General features: G+C 46.4%; 1 protein-coding gene and 2 non-coding genes across 11 annotated transcripts in view; all 3 read right to left on the bottom strand.

Annotated features, from left to right (window-relative positions):
* The window catches only part of GRIP2 (glutamate receptor interacting protein 2), a 472,906-nt gene that overhangs the window by 7,484 nt on the left and 438,887 nt on the right, over positions 1-26,535 (bottom strand). For 8 of the 9 annotated variants that reach the window (XM_088450259.1, XM_088450258.1, XM_088450263.1 and 5 more), the window contains exons 15-23: positions 25,150-25,213; positions 21,546-21,691; positions 20,922-21,066; positions 18,183-18,322; positions 17,360-17,539; positions 14,006-14,159; positions 11,230-11,350; positions 9,827-10,042; positions 8,608-8,754 (exon numbers count right to left, since the gene is read on the bottom strand). In XM_088450259.1, the coding sequence (XP_088306385.1) occupies positions 8,608-8,754; positions 9,827-10,042; positions 11,230-11,350; positions 14,006-14,159; positions 17,360-17,539; positions 18,183-18,322; positions 20,922-21,066; positions 21,546-21,691; positions 25,150-25,213 (1,313 nt within the window). Of the gene's footprint in view, positions 1-8,607; positions 8,755-9,826; positions 10,043-11,229; positions 11,351-11,371; positions 11,690-14,005; positions 14,160-17,359; positions 17,540-18,182; positions 18,323-20,921; positions 21,067-21,545; positions 21,692-25,149; positions 25,214-26,535 lie in introns of those variants that run through there. The other variant, XM_088450264.1, reaches the window with a different exon arrangement.
* Positions 539-653, bottom strand: LOC148501621 (U5 spliceosomal RNA). Its single transcript, XR_015870036.1, has one exon. It is a non-coding gene; the product is annotated as a U5 spliceosomal RNA (small nuclear RNA).
* On the bottom strand, positions 5,596-5,710 carry LOC148501620 (U5 spliceosomal RNA). Its single transcript, XR_015870035.1, has one exon. It is a non-coding gene; the product is annotated as a U5 spliceosomal RNA (small nuclear RNA).

Genomic DNA, 26,535 nt, shown 5'->3' with positions numbered 1-26,535 from the left:
CTTCTATATTACACTATAATCTTCCTACTTTTGGCATATAAACTATACTAACATAAGAGAATCTCCGCTGTGATTGGCTCCTGTGGCCGGGACACGCAGCCTATGGTTGAGTCAGTGTCGGGACACGGATCATAGCTCCACCCCCATGCACCTGTGAAGCCCCACCCCCATGTTCTAATTCAAAAGACAGGGATGACCATCAGTTTTTGAAACAATCGATGGTCAGCCATTGAATAGTTTGTAACCATCGATGGCAACAATGGATAGTTACACCACTGATGGTCATCCCTACTCCAAATGTGTTTTGTGCATGCGCAGACTATACATGTGCAACACTAGGGATGGGCATCACATTGACCATAAATAATTTGATTTGGTGCTGGACCATCAACCTGAGGCCCCTCTGCCTGCATGTGTCCCTCCCAAGGGAACCCCAGCGCACAGTTTGCGAATCACAGCACTAAACATTTGTTCATAACTGAACAATTATTGTGAACAAAAAGAAACAAGAACCATTTCTGTCATTGACCAGGGAATCAGCCCAGCAGCTGCCGGGCATCAAAAAATTACATGAAACTCATGATTGTTCCTCTCCACGGAAATCTTTAGTAAAAGGCGAAAGATTTATTCGATCTGAAGAGAAACCAGAGTATACAGAGCACTGGCCGCAGCCCCGATGCAGCCATACACGGACTCTAGGTCACTCAGGGAGAGCGCACTCACACTCTGACAGTCTATAAGAGAGAGAACCACTCCCTGCTCATCCCCAGGACTGTTCTTCATGTTCATCTAACTATAGACAATGGGGTACAAGCAGCAAGAAACCAGTGCCGATAGCCGTGGTGCATCATGGGTATGCAAATGAGGCACACTAGTAGCAGAGGCTTCCGCTCAGTGCAGTAAGGGATCCTGCCACTAGGGGGAGCGACAGGGTCAGCACTGCAGCAAGATCCACATAATAATTCTTTGCAGCTGCACAATGGGGCCTATTTATCAATATTATTTTTACTTAAAAAAAAAAAAAAAAAAGGGTGTTTTCACACCCTTTCAACATTATTTTAGTATCAAAAACTTATTAAAGGGCTTTTGGAGCAGTTTTCGTATAAAAACTACCCTAATCCCTTTACTTATTTTTAGTAAGCAGATCGCATTTCCTATACTTGTGATGGGAAATGTGATCTGCTCAGATTTACTACAAATAAAATTGTGAAAAAATTATCGGGGAAAGCGCTATGACAATAACTTCATGTTCAGATGGCGTTATCCAGGGCTCCCCCGCTTCCTGCTCTACTCTGACAAGCAGTGCAGAGCCAGCCCGTGATCAACTTTGTGCTCTACATAGACCACAAGCTGATCACTTAATAAATAAATCTAAAAAAAAAATAATAAAAAAATTAATATATATATATATATATATATATATATATATATATATATTTTTTTTTTTTAAACCCACTAACCTGCATACATGGACCAGTGATCGGTGCTCCGGCGAGGTCCTCTGTGCCTCCATTCAGCTGGTCTCCGGGCTCCTGCACTGTGACCCTGGTCAGTTGTTGCATAGAACAGTGCAGGAGCCCGGAGACCAGCTGACCGGAGCCCCAGAGAGAGGATCCCACCAGGCAGGAAAGTGTAAGTTGAAGAGGGGGTAAGGGGGGGTCGCGTGAGCCGGCGACACGTGCGCTGACACCTTCTCTATCTTAGAAAAATACAGTGAAATGTGTGTGAAGATGATTGGCAGGGACAGAGCTGTATGGATACCTGCTGCATGTGATCCTTGTGATGTATTCAAATATCGCTTTGTCATATTGGGCGAATGATTGTGATAAATATGCCCCAATGTGCCTGGCAAACCCCTCACAGTCACCATGTATTTACCATGAAGCACCTTCCGACTCATGGATTAGGGCCAGAGGAGCCTCTTCTGTGTAGGGTGTGAGGACCTCAGCTAATGCACAGTTCCTGGGTAGTTACTGCAGGGGGGCATAGAAGCACCAATTCCAGCTTTCATTTATCTCCGCATTCTGTCAGGACTGGGGATTCTGGACTCCCCAGGAGAGACCTTGATACCTGCTCACTGGTAGCTCGGGAGATTTGGAGGAGGGAACATACAGTATATAAATATAATGTTATGCAGCAGGACAGTGCTGGGAGAGAGGTGGGACTGGAACCGGAATTTAGCACCAATTGTGACCAGACTATAGCACAAACTGGAGCCAGATTGGGACCACAGCAGGAACCGGCAGGTGAGCCATAGACAGTTAGCCAGGGAGCTGGAGCCTTGGATGTTTAGTAGCGACAAAGCTCAGACACAGAATGCTGTCAGAGGATATTTATTCCTTGGTGGTAATTGGCCGGTGCAGTCAGGTGTACTTTAGCCTGGCTGCCATTGTGGGAATAGCGGTCAACTGACCAGGACCAACATGGCGGTGCCCAGTGTCCGGAGCCGGCGGGACCACTGACGGAGCTCCAGGCCCCTGAGACCACTACCATGCTGGGAGCCCACAAACAGCACACTCTCCTGAGTCCCTTCAGGTCGGGACCCCCGCCAGGACAGAGCAGCACAGCGCTGGCGCCGAGGGCGAGGACAATTCCTGACACATCCCACAGACTCTTAGGAGGTGATTCAATAGATTTTTTTTGGACAAGCTAATTAACGGGCGCCGAACGGAGCTATTCAATTGTTTCTGGGAGCCCATTAATTATGGCGCTTGTCGCGCCCAATTAGAACAGGTTATGCCTCGTAAAATAGCTAAACCCGTATAAAGTCCTGGCTAGTGCGCCCAATTAGTAGTATTATTTACACTCCACACTTAGAACATGTGAGCGATGTATTGTTGCATCTAGGTACTCCCCATTAGACTCATTATCCCATACTGGTTTATCGGGTGCGGAATCCCAAAACCCCCCATAAATAGTGCAACACAAAATGCAGGGGGTGGACACTCTCCAGAGAGTGAAAGGGCCTTGTCCGTCCCCCATCCCCATACAGCCCCTTAGCTTTCTGTAAGGGGGCCTGAAGGGCCTACATCCTAAGGGGAGCCCTGGCCCATGTATTCCCCAGATGCTGGAGACATTAGGCCCCTTAGAGGTCATCATGGGTCTTTACAACTACTTTCAACACAGAGACCAGCTTGACCCATTTCCCAGAAGTTGTCTTCCGCTTCCACCAGGCCCACAGGAGCCTGCAGCTCCCCCTAGACAGGGAGCACCCGACAAAGTGGGGAGGATTCATCGGCCCTGACAAATGTGACATAAAAGAGTTGGCGGTAAGAGACTGGCCGATAAATACATCGCTGCTGTGAGGGCCCGGCCTATGGGACGGATTTATAAATCAGCTCTCACTCAGGCAAAAGCAGCGAGCAGAGGAAAAAAAACGGTGTCACCTAACATCAATGAAAGGGATCAGTGGGAGGGGTGACAATCTTTGCGACCTGTTCACAGTGGGCGGCACCTGCGAGTCTGTAGCCGCGGCTCCACCCCTTCATGTACTCAGATGTGATTGGAGGACAGCTGGGGGCATGGCTTCACTGTGAACTGAAAATACTAAAAGTCACTACAACCAATGGAATACTGATTGGCACTGAACATCGATGTTTTCAGCAACCATCAATGTTCCAAGGTTGATGGTTTTGCCAACAAATGTGTGGGGAGTGTTTCCCTGCCTCCAATGGTTTATACCGATGCTGTGTGTTATGGCTGATGGCGATTTGTAGCAGCAGTCACAGTAGCGGTGGCCGGTAGCGGTAGTAGTGTGATCCCCTTTATGATGATCAGGGAGGAGCAGCAATGGGGCATCTGCACCACGTGCCCCCCGCAGAGTTCTCCCTGCATCTCCCTCGTGCACTTAGGTGATCCTCCTGTGGGCGATTGAGTAGCCAATCAAGAGACTGGCCACAGTGCCATGAACAGCTCTGCACAGACCTCACTCATCAGAGAGAGTGTTGGGTTGCTGGCATATGGATGGCCATCGGTGATTCATAATCATTGATGGTTTATGGCCGAAGTCAAATGTTTTGACCATCGTTGAGGGAAAACCAGATGGTTTCCCACCATCGATGGTAAAGTATAACCATATGGTTTTATTTAACTTTTTTTGCAAGGTGCCAGGACATGGAGCATTGCTCTGCCCCAGCACCCAGGAAGCCCCGCCCCCAGGTTCTGATTGGCCCACGGGCCAGTCAGTTAAAGAACAGGGATAACCATCGCTTGGTGAAGCCATTGGTGGTCATCCACTGCATAGTTGGTCACCATTGACCATTCCTATGCTGGCAGAGCCGGATTAAGGGCGGGGGGCGGATCATTAAATATATAAGGGCTGGTGGTGAGGGGGATAGTTAGATTTACAAGGGCTGCGGATGAGGGGAGGAATCATTAAATATATAAGGAATTTGGGTGAGGGAGGAAGAGATCATTCAAACATCGATGTTAGTTCGTAACCAACAACATGAACAAGAACTAGAGATAGCTAGTGAGTGAATGTCTCAACACAATGACTCAAATCATTTAGATGATCTAATGATTCGAGTCAATCAAAGTTTGGTGTGTCGAGACGAGACGCCCACCTCTCTAGCCTCTCAGTCAGAGTCAGTCTCCCCCAGGTAAGGAACACGCGATTATATCACTCAGTGTGATTTGGCGGCGTTCCGGGTGACACCCCTCTGGGAAGGAGCAGTGAATGATTCTGCTCAGGGCTGCTGACACTCTAGACAGAATCATTACCAGTACAGACGATTAGTCTGCCCCGAGTCTGTCTCGAGTGTCACAGCAACAGTGCGGGGAGGCGGAGCTACAAGCGACTCACTTTGAAGTCGGCAGTGCCCCTGTGCGCTCACACTGCTCAGTGGCACATCCCCTGGAGGGGGTGTGCTGAAGCCCACCAAATCCAACTACAGTCTTCATTCTAAGAGGCATATTCAATTAAGTGCGAAAAGCCATTTTCTGCAAAAAAAGTTTCGCTGGTGACGTCATTGCGCCATGCGAAAAACTCATCCCCGTATTCAATTCCAAAGTCAATGCATTGGAGTAGGTGAAAAAGATTTGCCTATGAAAGGAGGCGAAAAAAAGTGCAGAATTGGGGTTTTGGGGTGCAAACTTGCGGGAACCACCCTGCACCCTTGGGACAGCCCCACAAAGGTAAACTGTGTAAAATAAACTTACCCCAAAAAATGACTTTGTACTTTTTTGCCCCATTTTTCAAAGTTGGGGGACAAACTTATAAACTAGCGAAATAAGACTCCAGGGGGGGCCCCCCCCCAAGTATGGCACAGGTGTTTTTAAGATTGCAGGTGCTTGCGGCAGGTGGATTTTTTACATTTTGTAAAACTTCACTTTATCAACTTAAAAATATGCTTGCACCCATTTTCATGTACCCCAAATTTGCTGGGACTACTTATTTTCTCCAAAAAACCTGCAAACTGCGATTCTTCACCACTTGTGCTAGTAAAACCATCGATGAAGGTGAAAAGTCCGGCTAAGTGCCGTGTCCCGAGAGACACTCCATTGAGCCGAGTCATGTGGTTTTCCTCAGTTCAAAGAATCGCTCTGCCCATGATTTGACTAACAAGAACCATTTCTGTCATTGACCAGGGAATCAGCCCAGCAGCTGCCGGGCATCAAAAAATTACATGAAACTCATGATTGTTCCTCTCCACGGAAATCTTTAGTAAAAGGCGAAAGATTTATTCGATCTGAAGAGAAACCAGAGTATACAGAGCACTGGCCGCAGCCCCGATGCAGCCATACACGGACTCTAGGTCACTCAGGGAGAGCGCACTCACACTCACTCTGACAGTCTATAAGAGAGAGAACCACTCCCTGCTCATCCCCAGGACTGTTCTTCATGTTCATCTAACTATAGACAATGGGGTACAAGCAGCAAGAAACCAGTGCTGATAGCCGTGGTGCATCATGGGTATGCAAATGAGGCACACTAGCAGCAGAGGCTTCCGCTCAGTGCAGTAAGGGATCCTGCCACTAGGGGGAGCGACAGGGTCAGCACTGCAGCAAGATCCACATAATTATCTGCAGCTGCACAATGTCCCCGGGAGTCCTGACTCTGCTCGGAGCAGTCACCATGTATATAACATGAAACACCTTCTGGCTCAGGGATTAGGGACACAGGAGCCTCTTCTGTGTAGGGTGTGAAGAGCTCACCTAATGCACAGCTCCTGGGTAGTTACTGCAGGGGGGCATAGAAGCACCAATCCCAGCTTTCATTTATTTAAAAAAAAAATCCTCACACTCTTCAGAAACATTGTTATTAGTACTATTTACACTCCCCACTTAGAATATGTGAGCGACATATTGTTGCATCTACGTATTCCCAATCAGGACTGATTACTCCATACTAGTTTTATCAGGTGCAGAACCCCAAATGCCCCCCTTAATAGTGTAACACACGGGGCAGGGGGTGGACACTCTTAGAGGCCCATTTATTAATAATCGGATTTTGTGGGTGCAAATTGCACTGAACATCGGGGCTCTCACTTTTGTGCAACCACCGATGTTCATAGGTCGATGTTCAATGTTTTTGCCAACAATGGCGTTGGGGGATGATTCCTCACCTTCAATGGTTTTATACCAATGGTGTAAGTGTGTTAGTTATGATGGCAGTTTATAGCAGCAGGAGTGAGTAATGAGCTACAGTGTGCCAGCTACATTGGTGAAAAGGCTGCATGCAGGGGATGCAGTGTGGAACTACAAGTGACAGCAGGCAGGAGACGGATCTCAGTCTGTGAGAGGAGGTAACAGGACGCTGTTCGGGAGGTGCAGACACAGAAAGGAGTAATGTAGTTTCAGATGTAACCTGACCATATGTGGGCTGAGCTACACGTTCTGCTATAAGGCCAGCATTCTGCGGGGGGACCCCTGGCTCACTTAGTGCCCACACCCTCAATAGCTACAAAGGAGGTGCCCTATCATATATGCACCCGGGCACAAGATGCAGTGAGAGGGGGGGTCACATACAGTGGTAGCGAGGACCTACCTACAGCTTCTTGTACTGGGAGAGCAAAATGACTACTGACAGCCATTTCTATTCATGGTTCTTATGTGTGTATCAGACATGAGGTGGTGTATCAGGCATGAAATGGTACAGGAATGTGGAAGCAGACAAGCCATAAATCCACAAGGCGTTGTCTACTGAGATATACGCTTGCGTTAAGTTTTAGAAAGTCCTTATCAGTAGTTAACCAATAAAGTAGTTTGAAGTAGGTTTATGCCCATATTAGTAAGAGTTAGCTGGATATGACAAGTAGGATACTATATAAACAGGAGACAAAGGAGATTCCAGTGGCCTTGCCCTAAGCCTGGACCAGACTGCAGTTGGTGGCCAGGAAATTGTTTGTTCCAGCTCTATTCTGAGAGGAGGCTCCTGGATTGTGTAACCATTTATATTCCGAAGCTAAGTAACTGTTATTCTTTTATATCTTATTTGTTGTAATAAATTATATCTTTTTTTCAAGATATTGGTTTATGTGGCTTAATTAACCTTCTGTATCCAAGAACCTTATCTCGTTCCACCGGGAACACTTCTCCACCGCTGCCCCAATACGCTGACACTGGCTGCCTGCAGCTCACCAGCTGTGCTCACAACGTGCCCTGTAGAAGCCGACATGGCACGCTGGGACTTATAGTCCCACAACGGCTGCAGCACCACGTTATACACTACCTGATTAGCCTGACCTTTGTCTCTCCCAGTGACACAGAGTTCTACATCTTGCTGACCAGCTTCTGTAACATTACACTATTTCTCTAATTGAGGATTTGTTTATTTAATGAAAATATGAAACCATTGTGTTGTATGTTCTTGGTTAAACGCTATATTTTGCGATATAAATATTCTGTGGTATACATAAAGAATTGGGAATCCCAGCATGGTCACTGTCCTGTTACTAACACACACTGGCGGCTGGCCACACGCCCTTCATTCCTCAGCCGCTGGGTTTATGGAGCAAGATGGCGAGGTCTCCGGAGGAGCGGGAGTTTGCACTGGTAGAGGCGAGTAGTTGGGCAATACTATGGCATCGAGAAGGCGCCCCAGTGCTCCTCGTTTTGCACAGCAAATAGACTGTTTATAGAGATCAATGTAAGGTGCAGTGATGGAGACAGGCCACTGGGGGCACTCCTTGCCATATAGGGCAGATCTTAATTCCCTCTTGCTTTAGCGCCGGTTCTGAGCTGGGCATCAGATTTGGCGCAGTGACATTACAGTAAGGAAGTTATAAGTGTGTATAGGGCAACGATTTAAAGGGGTGTTTCTAAAGTGATTTTGCAAACTGGAAATGACTGCGCAGCACTCCTCTGCTAGCTCAGTCGGTGGTCGTCACGACTCGTCCTATACCAATAATGGGACGTATTTTCTGCATGCTAAGCTATTGCGCAGCGCGCTTCTTCTAGAATTGTCCGCCATTTTGCACAACTCAGCACACTTCTAGGCCGCAGAGGCAGGAATAGAGGATGAATCTTGGAAATGCGCTGGGTAGGCCATCTAAGCACACTGGGGCGAAAGCAAGGCGTTTTGTGGTGCGCATCGGGTGCACTTTGTAAAATGATATCCTTGGTGCGATTATAATAATGATAATGAACCTCAACATAATAATATACCTGCAGGATCCGATCGTAGGACTGAAGACCGCTCCTGTCTGCCGGACCCCCAGGGCGGATCATGTTCACGTATACCCCTTTCTCCAGGACTCCATCTGAAACGCTGAATCCAAAGTCATCCGTCTCCAAGTCCTTCATAACAGTCACCTACAAGCACAGAGAAAAACCGCTGCATTTAAAACCAATTAAATCGTATATTATTATATTAACTACATGTGTCCCTGGGAATAGCCTATATAATCATATCAGTAAAAACCGCAGTAAAATGTCACTACTTTTCGCCGTCACGGCTCATTGGAAATCGCTTTAACTTCTCGATTAGCTCAGCTGCCCTCCAAAAGCTGCAAAACTGGCACAACACTCCCAACCACCGGTATCACAAGTGCATACTGTATGGGGCTATTGGAAACAAGGATTTCTATGTTCAGGCCCAGTTACAAGCGTGACACATAGCAGGGTGCACAGAGCTGAAATCAGCGGATAAGACGACCGTTTTATACACGGCTATAACTGTCCCTTTATCAGATAATGCAAAGGATAATAGACCTTTATAGCATACACACCAGTATTGACAGCTCATGATCCACAGTACAACACAAAACAACAGTCTCAGCCCTGCTCAGTGTATAAACCTTCCAGGTATGCAGGGCACACAGAGCAAGGAGTTGGGGGGGTGACAGTCGAAGGGGTGCGTATCCGCAGAGAGTTACCCCCTGGCTCTACAAGCTGGAGTAAAGGGGGGCTGTGATTAAAAATGATCAGAAGACTAAATTTCCCCATAAAGGGGCTGTCAGATAATGTACCACCTTCTGCGTGTCTTTGTACACTGTACATTGTTATTTTTCGATCTAGTTTTTTTCTGAGAGTTTCAGCAAAGTCTTCTCATCATCAGGCAGAATTTTATTTCATTACCCTGGATACAATGATCTCCAAAGATAACAGAGTTAAACCCTGAAACGGCGAACATAAAACATTGCCGGATGATACAATACTCGGTGGGAAGGCGCGGAATTAATCCAGACAGATTGTATTTAGTAAAAATTGCATGGAGGTGCCCTGAAACAACGTGAGATGAAGGTAGATAAACCCTTAGTCAGTCAAAGCTTGACCAGATCTAAACCAGGAAAAGCATTTGGCATTTCGTCTTGATGTCATGGATTATATTCCCCAGGGGCCACGGAATAGACCGCGGGGCGCATGCGCCGGTAACGGAGCCCACCTTGAGCAGCTCTGCGGTTGTGGAAGAAACGTCTTGTCCTTCATCTTTCAGGATGTGCGAGTCCTGGCTGAGCTTCTTCTCTTTCTTGGGGCTGTGCTTAGAGTAGTGGGATCCTCCTTTCCGGTGCGGTAGGCGGCCACCTGGATTGGGACTTTCAAGGAGCAGTTTGCTGCCATCAAGAGACAGACTCTGCACGCTGCCGGTCATGATGGACGCCTGTGGGTACAACACACTGGGTGACCCAAAGTGAAATGATTAAAGCCTCCAACCTTACCATCAGTCACTGGAAGGAGAGGGCTGCCCGCCTACCCGTAAAACAGGGAAACCCCTCTCCCGTCACCTCAATTCTAGAATCCAATACGGCGGAAGAAATATTTCTATACTACTGAATTGCAAAACTGGGAACAGTTGAGATAGTGGCAATTTTGGCAGTTGTGTCACCCATCTGCAAATCCATAAAGGGCATCATGGCCTAATGGGCAGTACAAAATGTTTTGCTTTCCGTAAGTACTAAAGGTGAATACACACACAACAATTTTTTGAATGATTATCGTTAACGATATCGTTTATCGTTCAATCGTTGTAAAAATCGTTCACTTTCTGAGTTAAAACGATGAACGATTATCGTTCATGCGCATTCACGTTTGTAGTTCAGTCAGACTGACCAACTCAACGATTTTCATTAAGGGAATATGCAAAAATCGTCTGTAGTTCAAAAAAATCGTTCATTACACTTTAAAAAATCTGACAAAAAATCGTTCATAAAATCGTTGGTAACAAAATCATGGTGTGTATATGCAGCTTTATATATAAACATTTTATTACAGATTCTTAACTGTTAAATAAAATATAATATTTAATTTTTTCTCCCCAACAACATCTGTCCTCTCCAGGCCGTATCCCCAGTTTCCAGATAACTGTCTGAATCCAGCGCACCATAGATGGCACTGGTAGGGGGGGGTTGCTCTCCAATTTCCCATCCGGTTCTCAGCTGGATGTACAGAAGACAAACTGGACGCTATTCCTGTAATCAAGGCTGTACATCGCTAGCATTTCCCTCTATACTTACTGCCGTACTTTATTGGGAAACCCAGGGGTCTATGTACTAAGCCTTGGAGAGAGAGAGAAATTGTACGGATATTAAATACCACCCAATCAGCTCCTGTCACTTTACTGGCTGTTTTTGAAAGATGACAGGAAGGAGCCAATTCTTTATCTCCATCCAAGGCTTAGTACATAGACATCTAAGTTACAAGAGATTGGAGCAGGTTAGGAAGCGAGAAATATAGTAATTCAAACTTTAAATGCTCATTAATTTTAACATAAAACAAAATGAGATACAAATAGTTACCAAAAACACACATTTGTTAGTTAGCCCTTATGGTCCTGTGAGTAACATTCACCTCAATCTCCCGCAGAAGCTCAGACTGACCACAGGTCTCCAGGTCTTCCAGAGCCTCTCCGAAAACGCGCCAGAAACCATCATCGTGTTCGGTCTCTAGGCCGTTGGGTTGGCTGGGGTATCTGTTGAACCAAACATGATGAGTCCTCATCTTCCCGCCACCAAACTCTCAGGGAGTCTTCTCACACAAATGCACAAATCATGATAGTTTTGCGACGTCCGCTCATGGCGACAAGTCAAAGCACTCACCAGACAGTTCTCCAACTAAAAGGTTATGGTGAGATGGTGAGGAGGAGGCTGGATGTGAGGACATGCAGGTGAGGACAGAGGTGCGGAAACAAAAAATGGGTGACCGTATGGGGGGGGGGGGGGTAGGAAAAACACAGGAGGCCCCGTGCGGTGTTAGTAGTAGTACACAGTAGGGATGATAGGGAACAGCTCACAGCTGAGACATAGAACACCTGGAGAGAGAGAGAGAGAACACAGAGAGGAGAACAGGCGAGGTGAGACAATGATGAAAGGAGAAGACCTCCAGGTTCTCTGGGGACAATCACAGCATCAAATGGAAAAAACAAAAATACACAACAGGCGTCCATGATGGTGAATGTGGCGTTAGCGGTAACACCAAATGTATCATTATCCAACACTGTTCTTACGTTTTTTTAGTTGACATTTTAAAGCAGGTGTTTCACATAAATTAAAACTTATTTCAACCAATCCCACTAACTTGTAGGTCAGTTAAAAAGATAATTCCAACTAAAAGTAGATGTACAGTATATGGTTATCTTTTTTATATCCTGCCGCTATAACAGGGGCAGCACAGTTGGGAAGAACTCGCCCCTAATGGCGCTCCCACAGCTGCGGGTCATCACAGACACCTATCAGGAGCGATGGACACCGTACAGGACCAACGGCACAACATGGGGTCACACAGATGGGCAGGTGGGGGGCCAGGGTACGCCGCCATACGCTTTATGTACAGCAGCTTACACCCAGCACCACCCATCGTGCAGGTGTAACGCTCACAGGGTGAGGGGGCTGCTGCCGTTAATAGTTTATACCAGTAGTTCCTAAACTTTCCCAGTTTGAGGCACCCTTAGGGTCTCCAGATTTTCTTCAAGGCACCCCTAAGCCGAGATAATTACCGAGCAGTCACCCCCAAGCCGAGATAATTACCGAGCAGTCGCCCCTAAGCCGAGATAATTACCGAGCAGTCGCCCCTAAGCCGAGATAATTACAGAGCAGTCGCCCCTAAGCCGAGATAATTACCGAGCAGTCGCCCCTAAGCCGAGATAATTACCGAGCAGTCGCCCCTAAGCCGAGATAATTACCGAGCAGTCGCCCCTAAGCCGAGATAATTACCGAGCAGTCGCCCCTAAGCCGAGATAATTACCGAGCAGTCCCGGTTTTTAAGTAGTTGAGTCAACATAATTACATAAGTATAAAAGGAGGAAAAAAAAAAAAGAGAAAAACCGCTATTCTTACCCATTAACCTCCACGTCTCTCCCCTGTGCCCCCTCCACGTCTCTCCCCGTGCCCCCTCCACGCCTCTCCCCCTGTGCCCCCTCCACGCCTCTCCCCGTGCCCCTGCCATGTCCCTCCCCCTGTGCCCCCGCCATGTCCCTCCCCGTGCCCCCGCCATGACTCTCTCCCTGTGCCCCCGCCATGTCTCACTCCCTGTGCCCCCTCCATGTCCCTCCCCCTGTGCCCCCGCCATGTCCCTCCCCCTGTGCCCCCGCCATGACTCTCTCCCTGTGCCCCCTCCATGTCTCTCTCCCTGTGCCCCCTCCATGTCTCTCCCCCTGTGCCCCCTCCATGTCCCTCCCCCTTTATCCCGCCTTTCTTACCTTTAGTTGTGATGGTCAGCGCCGTTCTGCTGCACTGCGCCTCAGATCAGATCTGACACTTTCTCCCACTACGCACCGCGCTGTATGACCCCATTCAGCAACATGCAGCCTCACCATTCACTAATTCACTGCCTGTTTTACAGTGACAGCTCTCCCCCCACTCATCACAACCCTTCCCCCCCACCCCTTTCCCATGCGTGCAAAAAAAAGAAAAAATTTAAATCAATATTTTACACAAAAAAAAATACATTGGCCGGCCCTCTTTGGGTCACTGGCCGGCCCTCTTTGGGTCACTGGCCGGCCCTCTTTGGGTCACCGGCCGCGGCGGCACACCAGGGGACCTCGGCACACAGTTTGGGAATCACTGATTTAAACAAACAAATCTCTGCAAGGTAGCGGGGACAAGTAAAAAAAAATTAAATTATTTTAGATGGAGAACTTTGAAAGCAAACACGCATATAGACATACGGTAGTTCCAGGTATCTGTGTAGTCTACGAGCAAACTCCTCTGCTGGTTTGTCATTTTTGGACATGGCTTCACCCCCTCCCCACCTCCCTCTCTGACCTCATAACCCACCCCATGCCGTGCTCACGTCTTGTCATTAGTGAGCACCCACAGGCTACTATATATTGTGAGAAAAGCTCTAAAGCGATAAAGGGGTTAATGGAGAATAGAAGTCAAACAATGACACCTGTACTGGATGGTGAGCTACTATGTAGCACAATGACAGACCATAGATAATCATAGAAAAATATTTATGTATACATCCCTTAATAGGTAACTAAGCCTAACATGCAAGTCTACATAAACACAGCAAAGGATACATACGATGTAGAAATATACATGTAAGGTTTTCATGTGTCCATCTGAACGGACGGCAGATTAACCTTGAATTTTTGGATGTAACAGCCTTATACTCAGTCACATACCGGGCTGGCTTGTCCCACTCCTCCTCATTGAAGCTTCCATCCAAGAAGGGGTAACTCTTCCTGTGCTCTGCCGGTGGGGTGTTCATCTTCTGCCGGCTGGTTCTCCATTCGTGTGGGTGCAGCGAGATGCCTACAGCCTGGTGCATATAGTTACCTGACAGGGAGAAATGCTGCCAGTCAGACACCAGACTCTGCTGTGTGCGCCCTGCGCAGGTCATCGGCAAGCAAGGGCCTGATTCAGCAGGGAACGCAGTCGCTTATACGCACGCAATCGGTCAATTGTTGCGTACTGTACATGTGCGAACTAGCCGCTGCACTCGGGACTGCGATCGCAAAGGATACGCAGACCCATGGCAGAGTGATTGACAGGAAGTGACGGGCGCCGTGGGGTGGTCAGGCGAACGCGCCGTTGCATGGGCGTGCATAAATTATCCACTGCGATACCACACGCCGCCTGAGGTCTCAGCCTGCACTGAAGTAAGCGAGGTCTGGGCTTCCCTAACTGTCCGATGTTACCGATTGTTTCTCTATGTTGTTATAGTACACGGATGTGAGTAAGAGGAAGTGGGCGTGTCAGGCTGCGATCGCAATGCGAAGACAAATATTTAAATAGCACCGCTGATGTTAGCAACGTAGTGACGTGCGTATAAGCAGAATAGCGACCCGTAGTGAATCAGGCCCCAAGACTCCCACCTAGGGCATAGTGGGTACTGAGGGAGCCATTATTGTGTGTTTACACATGGAGGCATGAAAGAGGCCCAAACCATCATGTATTCTGCAGCCATGTACCTACCTACCACCCTCCTGTCAGCTATATACCTACCTACCACCCTCCTGTCAGCTATATACCTACCTACCTACCACCCTGTCAGCTATATACCAACCTACCACCCTCCTGTCAGCTATATACCTACCTACCACCCTCCTGTCAGCTATATACCTACCTACCTACCACCCTGTCAGCTATATACCAACCTACCACACTACTGTCAGCTATATACCTACCTACCACACTACTGTCAGCTATATATCTACCATCTTCCTGTCACTTATGTACCTACCTACCACACTACTGTCAGCTATATACCTACCTACCACCCTCCTGTCAGCTATATACCTACCTACCACCCTCCTGTCAGCTATATACCTACCTACCACCCTCCTGTCAGCTATATACCTACCTACCACCCTCCTGTCAGCTATATACCAACCTACCACCCTGTCAGCTATATACCTACCTACCACCCTCCTGTCAGCTATACACCTACCTACCACCCTCCTGTCAGCTATACACCTACCTACCACCCTCCTGTCAGCTATACACCTACCTACCTACCACCCTCCTGTCAGCTATATACCTACCTACCACCCTCCTGTCAGCTATATACCTACCTACCACCCTCCTGTCAGCTATACACCTACCTACCTACCACCCTCCTGTCAGCTATATACCTACCTACCTACCACCCTCCTGTCAGCTATACACCTACCTACCACCCTCCTGTCAGCTATATACCTACCTACCACCCTCCTGTCAGCTATACACCTACCTACCACCCTCCTGTCAGCTATACACCTACCACCCTCCTGTCAGCTATATACCAACCTACCACCCTCCTGTCAGCTATATACCTTCCTACCTACCACCCTACTGTCAGCAATACACCTACCTACCACCCTCCTGTCAGCTATATACCAACCTACCACCCTGTCAGCTATATACCAACCTACCACACTACTGTCAGCTATATACCTACCTACCACACTACTGTCAGCTATATATCTACCATCTTCCTGTCACTTATGTACCTACCTACCACACTACTGTCAGCTATATACCTACCTATCACACTCCTGTCAGCTATACACCTACCTACCACCCTCCTGTCAGCTATATACCTACCATCTTACTGTCACTTATGTACCTACCTACCACACTACTGTCCGCTATATACCTAGCACACTACTGTCCGCTATATATCTACCACACTACTGTCCACTATATACCTACCACACTCCTGTCACCAATGTACCTACCTACCAACCACCCTCCTGTCAGCTATATACCTACCACCCTCCTGTCAGCTATATACCTACCTACCACACTCCTGTCAGTTATATACCTACCTACCACACCATACATATCTCGATCTACCACATTCTTGTCAGCTATTATATACACATTATCCTACCGCACACCAACCAGCTATATACCTACTTACCACACACCAGTCAGCTACATATCTACTTACCACTCTCCAGTCAGCTACGTACCTACCTACCACTCTCCAGTCAGCTACGAACCTACCTACCACTCTCCAGTCAGCTACGTACCTACCATGCTCCTGTCAGCTACGAACCGACCTACAACTCTCCTGTCAGCTACGTACCTACCTACCATGCTCCTGTCAGCTACGAACCTACCTACCACTCTCCAGTCAGCTACATACCGACCTACCACGCTCGTGGCAGCTACGTACCTACCTACCCTGCTCGTGTCAGCTACGTACATCTCTACCATGCTCCTGTCAGCCATGTACATCTCTACCATGCTCCTGTCAGCCATGTACATCTCTACCACGCTCCTGTCAGCTACGTACATCTCTACCACGCTCCTGTCAGCTACGTACATCTCTACCATGCTCCAGTCAGCTACGTACATCTCTACCATGCTCCAGTCAGCTATGTACATCCCTACCATGCTCCTGTCAGCTATGTACATCTCTACCACGCTCCTGTCAGCTATGTACATCTCTACCACGCTCCTGTCAGCTATGTACATCTCTACCACGCTCCTGTCAGCTATGTACATCTCTACCACGCTCCTGTCAGCTATGTACATCTCTACCACGCTCCTGTCAGCTATGTACATCTCTACCATGCTCCTGTCAGCTATGTACATCTCTACCATGCTCCTGTCAGCTATGTACATCTCTACCATGTTCCTAGGCCTATCCTGATACCTAACTAGAAAAAAATGCCCAAGAACTCATCTTTAATAGGTTCTGGCTTTATATTTGTGGCATTGTTACATGGCTATAGGGTCACTTGCCTAGTTGAAAACCCCACACTACACTCATGAGCCACAAAGTCAGCTTTCAGTAGGGGATACGGACTCGGAACTGAAATTCCCCCGGGATTAAGGGTACATGGTGCTCTCCACAGTGACGGATTCTGCAGCTGGAAATGTTTGTGTGTGAAGGTATAAATTACAGCAGATAGTGGATGACAAGGACCCCGCACTCTAACAATAACATGTGCTTCAGACTATACCAAGTGTCAGGTAGTGTGCCTCCCTCACACCCCACTACAGAGTAACAATGAGTGGGCATCCACATGGCTTCCAGCCCTCACCCTGGCTTCCATATCCCGTGTCAATACCAGAGCCGTCCCAGGACTCTAGTGCGCTGTCCACGCTGGGGATGGTTGTAGAGTAGATCTCTGATAACTTGCTCGTCTTCTGGGAGTCGGTCAGGTCATCTTCCGGGTCACTCCCCTCATTTACACCATCCGAGAGGTTCTGTAAATGTGTCCCTGCAACACCAAGTGCAGAAGTAACTAACAACGTAGAAGACACATTATAAACAGCTGGCACACAGGGGCTTGGCTTGGGTGCCAGTATAATACATGTAGTGTATACCCAATGACTGCACATGGTGAGGGCAACCTTTGTGTTCAATGAACCAATATTACAAGGGTATATCCACTAATTGTATAATTATTTTGCCTAATTAAGATCATTATACAAGGTCGCACAATTTTCTGGAATAACCCCTTTGATCAGAAATAGGACCTCTGCCCATAACAGATGGTTAGATGCTTGCGGGACTGTTTTGCTGACCTCACCTTTGTTCCGTGTCTCCTCCAAGCTGCCAATATTCCACCTTTTCCTGATAATAATTATGTAGCCCATCCTTCAGTAATGTAATTGTTACTATTGTCATCCCTGTTGCTGGGAGTACCGCTATCTGTGCACTCTCCTGGCAAGAATGAGATTTTTATCGCCCATGAAGGAACTGAAACGGGCACCATAAGGAAGGCTTGGAAAGGAGACCAGGAAAGCATCTGCTGAATGATGGTACTCCCAGCAACAGAAATACCATTGATTTGCTTCAATTTATCCCACCCAGTACTAGCAGTACAGTGGTCCCTCAGGGGTCTGCATTCTCTCACTCACTCTCCGCCTGCTTCTTTATTTTCAGAGTCACGGTCTCTCCTGCCATCTGCAGCAGGTGGATGGCCTCACTGAGTGGTTTCCCCTTCAGACTCATGTTGTTTATGGCTAGGATACGGTCCCCGATGTGGATGGCTCCAGTCCTGGAAAACAATGAAAGGTGCTGAGATCCTGCGGATTTAAGAAGGATAATCTGCAGAAATATGAACCGCGATAGATTGCTTTGCACTGGGACAGATTCTTGCTGACCATTGAGGGTGGGCATTGCTTTGTGCCCATTACATTACACCACAGGTCATTTGTTTACCCTAGAACACTTAGACACGAAGTGCAGTTTTTTATATGCAAAAGCACCAATATGTCCATTTGACTCAATGGGGGTTTCTGATATAAAACGACCCCAGTTCAGTAAAACAAAGGCTGTGACCTATAATGCAACGAGGAAATAAAGAGGGTGATCTGCAAAAGTAAAACTGCAATGGACATCTGAAAACCAGCCGCTGTAGTAGACTACCTGTACCGTTTAGGTGTATACCCCTGTAATTAATGCACCCAGGGCAGGATTTGTGGAAAGGTCCCATAGCCTGCGCCTGGGGCAGTGGAACTAGGGGGCACCACTTATTTCTGTATTTTTAGCTGCCCGTGCAGACAAAGATTTACACATTTTCTCCCCCTCCACTGCAATTGCTGCCTCTGTAGATTCATTCTGCACATAATGCTGGGGCTCTGACGCCCGCGCTCACTAGAGACCAATATTACCCACACCGCACCAGTGATCATCCGTGGCCCAGATTCCTTTTCACTTAGCAGGAAGCACCCAGTGATGTTAGTGGCCCCTAGCCTATTAATACACTATATGCAGTCTCAGAAATTCTGCATAGATGCCAACGGTCCCTATCTTCCAGGGTCTGTTTCAGGTTTAAAAATGTTGTCCCCTGATTTTTTTTGTCCTAGTTTTTCTGTATTGACGACCAGCACAGTACAGCTGCAATTATTCTTCATGTTATATCCAGTTTGCACCATCATTTCTTAAAGCCTTCCTGTTACACATCAATGTTTGTTGAAATTACGTTTTTAAAGTGGAACAAAGTATTAAACTCAGCAAACGTAGCACAATGGGCATTGCGGTGCCCCAAGGTTAGAGACTGTATGGCGTAGAACCTGCGTGGATGCAGAGGCTCAGCGGCAAAGTGCGCCCGGGAAATATAACTGACTGTTGGCACACGGATATTGGCTGTCGTCTCTTATTCATGCATACACTACACAGATGGCTACCAGTGGCCACTGATCATTTAGATTGTAATATATTGGGGTCAATGTATCAAGGGGAGTTATTAGTATTACCGCATCTCTAAAATGTATTAAAAAGGCCGTTGTGCGACGAAAACCGATCCGCTCCACGATAACCTCAGACAGCAGAAAGGTTCAGGACACTGATACCGTACTCACCTAATCCTCTATATATTCGTCCTGTGATCCAATATGTGCATTTTTGTTTGAAATATGTAAGCAAAATATTATTACAATTAGGAAGGTTATCCAACCATATGATGATTGCATAAACCTATATATTTACAATTTAGCTGATGTATGGGACAAATTATATGTATATTAATGCGAGTTATTGAGGTTAATTGGTACCTCTAACTTATTTCCTTGAACAAATTTTGGCACATATCATGTGAGGAAACAATTAAGTGTATTTAACAACCATAAGTTTGTTTGAAACGGCCATTATTATATTAATACACCAGGCATGCTGTGTTGTGACCTTTGAGGAGAAACATTGTGGAATTATTGCAACAAATGTGATACACGCTTTTCCTAACAAGGTGCGAGTATGACACGATTTTCCTTTAGGTCTGCAATCAATACAGCCTTTAGGAACTTAATTATTTCACCCCGAAAACACCTAATCAGTGATATTTCTTATATCTGTTGTAGGAACAAACTTTTTGAAATCAGAGAATACAGACACCAATATGAAAAATGTATAAAATACTTTAATTGCTGACAATTATAGTATGGGACTCTGTAGGCTGGACATCTATCTATAAATGCATATATGTGATCATTGTTCAAATTCCATACCGATACCTGCCTACTTACTCACTGTAGTAATACACTTGCATCAGAGTGTGTGTGTATTATATATATTTATTACATATATATATATATTTTCACCACTTGAATGATCAGAATAATATTTATTAGATAAATGTTTTTTCTATGTACATGTAATGTGGTTTGTTTTTTGTGTGTAAATGTAGGGGTGACTCATTTTTTTCAAAAGAGCCATTTTACACCCCATTTTTTTACTAGGAAGAATAAAAGTTATATTTAATCTAAATTTATATAATACATCCTTATTTTCTAAACGTGAGCCCCACAAAGGGATTTCTCACTTCATAATAACTGGCTCATGCTCATTACACTACACAGATGGCTACCAGCGGTCGCTGATCATTTAGATTGTAATATATTTTGGTCAATGTATCAAGAGGAGTTATTAGTATTACCGCATCTCTAAATGTATTACAAAGGCCGTCGTATGAAGAAAACCGATTTCTCCAGCGGCGGCTTCGCCCTCACATAACAGCGCGATGGACACTTTTCTATCTATACATATCGGCCTGGGAGGATAGCACAATGGTTACTTACATGCCCCGGCACTGCGGGATATTGGCTATTCCAGGTATTACACTTACCCTGTAAACACAACAGCGTCGCAATACAACTCACCTCTCGGCCAGCCCTCTCTTCGTGAGCCCCGAGATAACGATGGGATCGAAAGGTTCTTCGGTCCCAGATATCGTAATCCCCAAGGGTCCACCGTATCGCTTCAACTCCACAGTATATATAATGGCACCCGTAGTCTCCTGCTCATCTGGAAAACAAAACAGTGCATTGTGGGGGACCCCTGGGTTTTTTATTTATCTTGCCTTTATGGCTTGCACTGGTATCAAGTCACAGGAGTGGGTGCAACGTACAGCACGAGTATGGTCTGCATTTTTTATGTACTTTGTTATTATAATAAATACCCCCCCCCCCCACCAAATAGCACAACAGTAATGTCTCACACTACATCCTCCACCCTGACCAAGACAATCAGACCTGCGCCCCCTGGTGGCTGTACAGTACGTTACAGGCATCGAAACCTGCAGAATGTTGAAAGTGACTGGGTTTGTGCCTGCGGCAAGTAAGGATATTAAATAAAAAGATAAAAAAATAAAAATAATAAAATAAAAGTACAGTGAAGCATTTCTCAGCACAACCGAGTTCTACCAAGTCCTGACAGGGAAATCCACAGGGGCGATGTAACAGGATAACATATTACAGTCCTATGTTTAACATAGTATTTCTTACCAGAATTGTCTTCATCTTTCCGTATCTTCAATTTGACCACCTCCTCGCACTGCCGCAGGATCTGCACGGCATCCTCCATTGAACAATTGTCAAGACGGATGTTGTCGATGGCCAACAGTTTGTCACCTGGCTCTAAGGTGCCGGTTCTGGGGAAACAAGGCGTCATATTATTCTAAGTGCCAGACTGTAACGTAAAATGGGCCCAGACGTAATAGGCATCCAGCTGGGGACTGGAAACAGCGTTACACTGCACTCCTCACCGACTCATCTGAGGCAGCCATTTTGTGGGATTATTTGGTGTTGAACGGGCTATGTACATATTAGGGATGTGCAGGCTCAGATAGGTTCGAGTTTGCACGTGGAGTTCGGATTTTTCCCTCCAAAAAAACGGAACTCAGAAAGAGGCAAAACGTCATCTTGCACGGACGATCATCATCATTCCTGGACTTTTGTCCAGGAATGATGATGTTCGTCCATGCAAGATGACGTTTTGCCTCTTTCTGAGTTCCGTTTTTTTGGAGGGAAAAATCCGAACTCCACGTGCAAACTCGAACCTATCCGAGCCTGCACATCCCTAGTACATATACAGCTACGGCTGGCATTGAAGCACTACAAAATGTTAACGTACAAAAACGGAGGGCCTGATTCAGCAGGGACCGCAACTGCTAATACGCATGCTATCGGGCAGTTGTTGCGAAACAGCGCATGTATCGTGTTGCGCAGGCGTGCCAGTGGGTTTGAACGCCGTTGCATGGGCGTGCATAAAAAATCCACTGCGTGCGACGAGGTTAGCAATTCCTGAGTAAGGTCAGAGCTTGTGCAAGTGAGGCTGCGATGGTCCTCCATGTTACCGATTGTTTCGCAGTCTTGCAAGGATTACGGATGTATGTATGGTAAAGTGGGCGTCCTTATGTTGTTCTGTGACGGCATAGCGATCGCAATGGATTAGCATACTATCGCAGTGAAACTTTGCGTAATCCCTATTGCGATCCGTAATGAATCACGCCCTGAAAGCGTAGGAATAGATGCGAAGAGTTTTATCACGCACACGGTGATAAATACAGACATTTCAGCGTCAAATCTTTAAAACCCGAGGTTGTTCCTGAAAATTAGCGAGAAATCGCCAACTATGTGACGGTAGCCTATAAATTCTCAATAAGCTATTGACCAACACATTATGACTCGGTAACTACACCAGTTCCTATTTACAGTTATAGGGCCAAATGTAATGGGATTTAGTCAAATTTGCGAGTTTAGTGCTAAACTTGCACATTTTGTCTAAATTGCAAATGTAATCGGCTGCGAGAACATACAAACTCGCATGTTTCTCACACCCCCGCAACGGCAAAATTCGCATCCAGATGTTTTACCATGGTGAGCATACAATTCGGACAATGTAATAGAGTGTTCCACTCACACACTATTACTGACCGAACACTCGGAAACATAAGACCAGCTTGAGGCTAGCGAGACCAGCCTGAGCAGGTGCGAATAACACAGAAACATGCATAGATCCGTGAATGTTTGTGTTAAAAAACAAAACCGTTTAATAAAAAGAAAAAAATTACGTTAAGCGCAAAGTTAATAGGAGGTCCGCCTTGCGGTTAACTGCATAGGCTACAATGTAGCCGTTTCCACCATAGACTTCTATGGAGTTTCCCCACCATTGAAGTCTATGGGGGTAAGTTTGACAGGCCGCCTGAACGCTTAGCTAACAGGAGTCACCTGGGTACCTGTCCTTCGTGTGGAGGAAGGTATGTGTAAACGCACATCCTTCCTCCTGTCCGTGCTGGACTTGGGTGCCTTGTTTTTTTGTAACCCCTGGGATGCCTTCATGGACTGAAAAGGACGTGATCTACACTAGGAATAGGGGAGTATGGATTTTTTTTTTTTTTTTTTACAGGTGCCATGGATTCTACTGGACAAGGGGCTGTAAATGGCTACAGGGATTATAGGCAAGTATGCGTGAGTGTGCATGTATGCTTTAATATTTTTCTGTCACGGTGTTGTGGTTATTTTAATATTTATTTTGCAGGTGAACTACAGTTACCATCAGGCTCCGGAGAATTAGCTCAGGCCTGGGCTGAATCGTGGTCTGGTGTAATGCTTTGGCCAGGGGACTCGGTGAAAGGGTTCCTCTGGCTGTGGCATTACACCCCTGCTAGAAAGAGTCCGGTGCTGGTTATGGAAAATACATTGTACCCCTACTCATTTTGTTCCCTGTATTTCCACAACCAGGACCGGCTCAGCAGAGCCCAGTGCTGGATCTTAAGTTACAGGGGACCCCTACGCATTTTTCCCCTGTATTTTTTAGAACCAGGACAGGCTTTACAGAGCCCAGGGCTCGTTATGCGCTTGGCGGAGGGGACAAGTTATTTAATTTTTTTAATTTTATGGTTACTACTTTTTTTTTTTACACACAGAAGCCTTCACGGATCTCACTGATCTGTGAAGGCTTCTGTATAACTCTGACCTTTTAATGCTACCCGCATTAAAAGGTCCAAGTTTACATTAGGGATGTGCGCCGGACCATTTTTGCCGGATTTGGTTCTAATTCGTCGTCTGGCTTTGGATTTTTTTTTTACAAAAATTTACAAAAAAAAGCTAAAATCACATAAATTGGTCTTTTTTTTTTCTTCCTAGAGTATTATTAACGGAGTGAGCTCCAGCCGGCTCCTTCCGTGCAGCAGCCAATGAGAGTCTGTGTGACTCTCATTGGCTGCTGTAACAAACACACAGCTGCCGCTGGCGGCTGTGTGTTTGTTCTGTGTAGGGCAGACCGTTATCACAGCAGTCTGCCCTACACTCGAGGAACCCTGATGTCGGATTCTCTAGTGAGAATCCGACATCAGGTGGCCGCTGTTCGGCCCCGAACGGGGATCCGAGTCAGGCGGGGAACACCCGAACAGTGTTCGGGTGGACTCGGATCCCCCATGTTCGGAGCGGTTCGGATTCCACGGAATCCGAACCGCTCATCTCTGGTTTACATAGGGAATTCACATAGTGTAATAGCCTCAAACTCACATGTTCACAGGCTATTACATTTGCGAGCTGTGGCACCAGCTCGCACCGTCTAAACTCGCAAGAAGGTGTGAGTTGTTTTTTTACTAAAAACTTGCACTTCACTTCATGCAACCCTATGTCTGCATTAAATATTGTTTCAGCTCCAAAAATGGCTGCCCCACTGTGGGTCTCCTGTGAGATCACTACCACCACAACATGGCTGCCCCCACTGAGAGTCTCCTGTGAGATCACTACTACCACAACATGGCTGCCCCCACTGAGTGTTTCCTGGAAGTTCAGTGCTATCACAACATGGCAGCCTCCAATGTGTTATGGGTCAGGCACTGTTTGAAACTGAGACAAACCTTGTTGCATTCATTTATTCTACATTAAGAACCATATTTCTCCAAGTAAATTTATTAACTTCATTTATTGATGAGCGACAGCAGTAATATATAATAAGGTGAAATCCAGAGACTTCAACTGAGTGGTGACATTACTTACCAAGAATAATGGAAATATCGTCTACACAGGCTGAAATACCAACATAAATGATAACTTAGGTAAACAAAATAAAACAAGTTGCTATAACAATGCCCACCTGTGCGCGACGCTGCCTTTCTTGATGTCAGATATAATTAAAGCCTCGCCTGGTTTCCTGCTGGCTGTTGGTACAAGAAAACACACAATGACGTCTCTATAGGTGCATCAGATACACACTGGTGGGAAAATCGCCACCATGCACAACTTACAGAATACCCCAATAAGTCACGGTTTTTCCCAAGTTACTAACCTATGAGATCTCATTTATGGGCACCTATCAATGGGCTGATTACTTTCTTATTTTAAAGAAATTTACAGTGACATGGGCTGATAGCCCCCTACATCACAAATAAATAACTATATATATATATATATTTATTAGGGGTGAGCGGATTCGGTTCTACTCGGTTCCGTTCGTTTTTTTTAACCGAATCTTATTGGCTATCCAAAACTCGTGACAGCGGATAGCCAATAAGATACGGTTTAAAAAACCAAACAGAACAGAGTAGAACCGAATCCGCTCACACCTAATATATATATATATATATATATATATATATATATATATATATATATATATATATATATGTGATCCCGGCGGTCAGGGTATCCTAACCCTACCCTTAAACCTAACCCTCCCTGCAGCCTAACCCTAATCCTCCCACCAGCAGCCCAACCCTAACCCTCTAACCCCGCAGCCTAACCCTAACCCTCCCCCTAGTGTCTAAGCCTAACCCTCCCTTCCCGCCGCCTAACCCTAACCCTCCCTTACCGCAGCCTAACCCTAACCCTCCCTTACCGCAGCCTAACCCTAACCCTCTGCCGCAGCCTAACCCTCCCTTACCACAGCCTAACCCTAACCCAACCCTAACCCTCTCCCGCAGCCTAGCCCTCTCACCCGCAGCCTAACCCTAACCCTCCCTCCTGCAGCCTAACCCTCCCTCCTGCAGCCTAACCATAATCCTCCATCCCTACAACTTAAACATAACCCTCCCCTCCCACAGCCTAACCCTCCCCTCCCCTCCTCCTAAACCTAACCCTCCATCCCCCCGAAGCTTAACCCTCCCCTCTTCTCCTCAAAAACCTAACCTCCAGCAGCGTAAACCTAAACCCTGCAGCCTAAACTAACCCTCCCCGCCACCTATCCCTCCCCCTAGTGCCTAACATAATGAGATAGTGACACCTTTGCTTTCTGATGGTTCAATGTACACAAACTTAATTTGATACACAAAATTATTAATATAATGTATAAAATGACCTGCAGGCTGTATGTGTATAAGGTGTATAGAATGACCTGCAGGCTGTGTGTATAAGGTGTATAGAATGACCTGCAGGCTGTGTGTGTGTATAAGGTGTATAGAATGAGCTGCAGGCTGTGTGTATAAGGTGTATAGAATGAGCTGCAGGCTGTGTGTATAAGGTGTATATAATGAGCTGCAGGCTG

The sequence above is a fragment of the Taudactylus pleione genome, unplaced genomic scaffold (genome assembly GCF_031769625.1).
Source record: "Taudactylus pleione unplaced genomic scaffold, aTauple2 ptg000512l, whole genome shotgun sequence".
NCBI classification, from domain to species: domain Eukaryota; kingdom Metazoa; phylum Chordata; class Amphibia; order Anura; family Myobatrachidae; genus Taudactylus; species Taudactylus pleione.
Note: the sequence above shows the minus strand (reverse complement) of the source record. Positions and strands in the feature narration are given on the sequence as shown.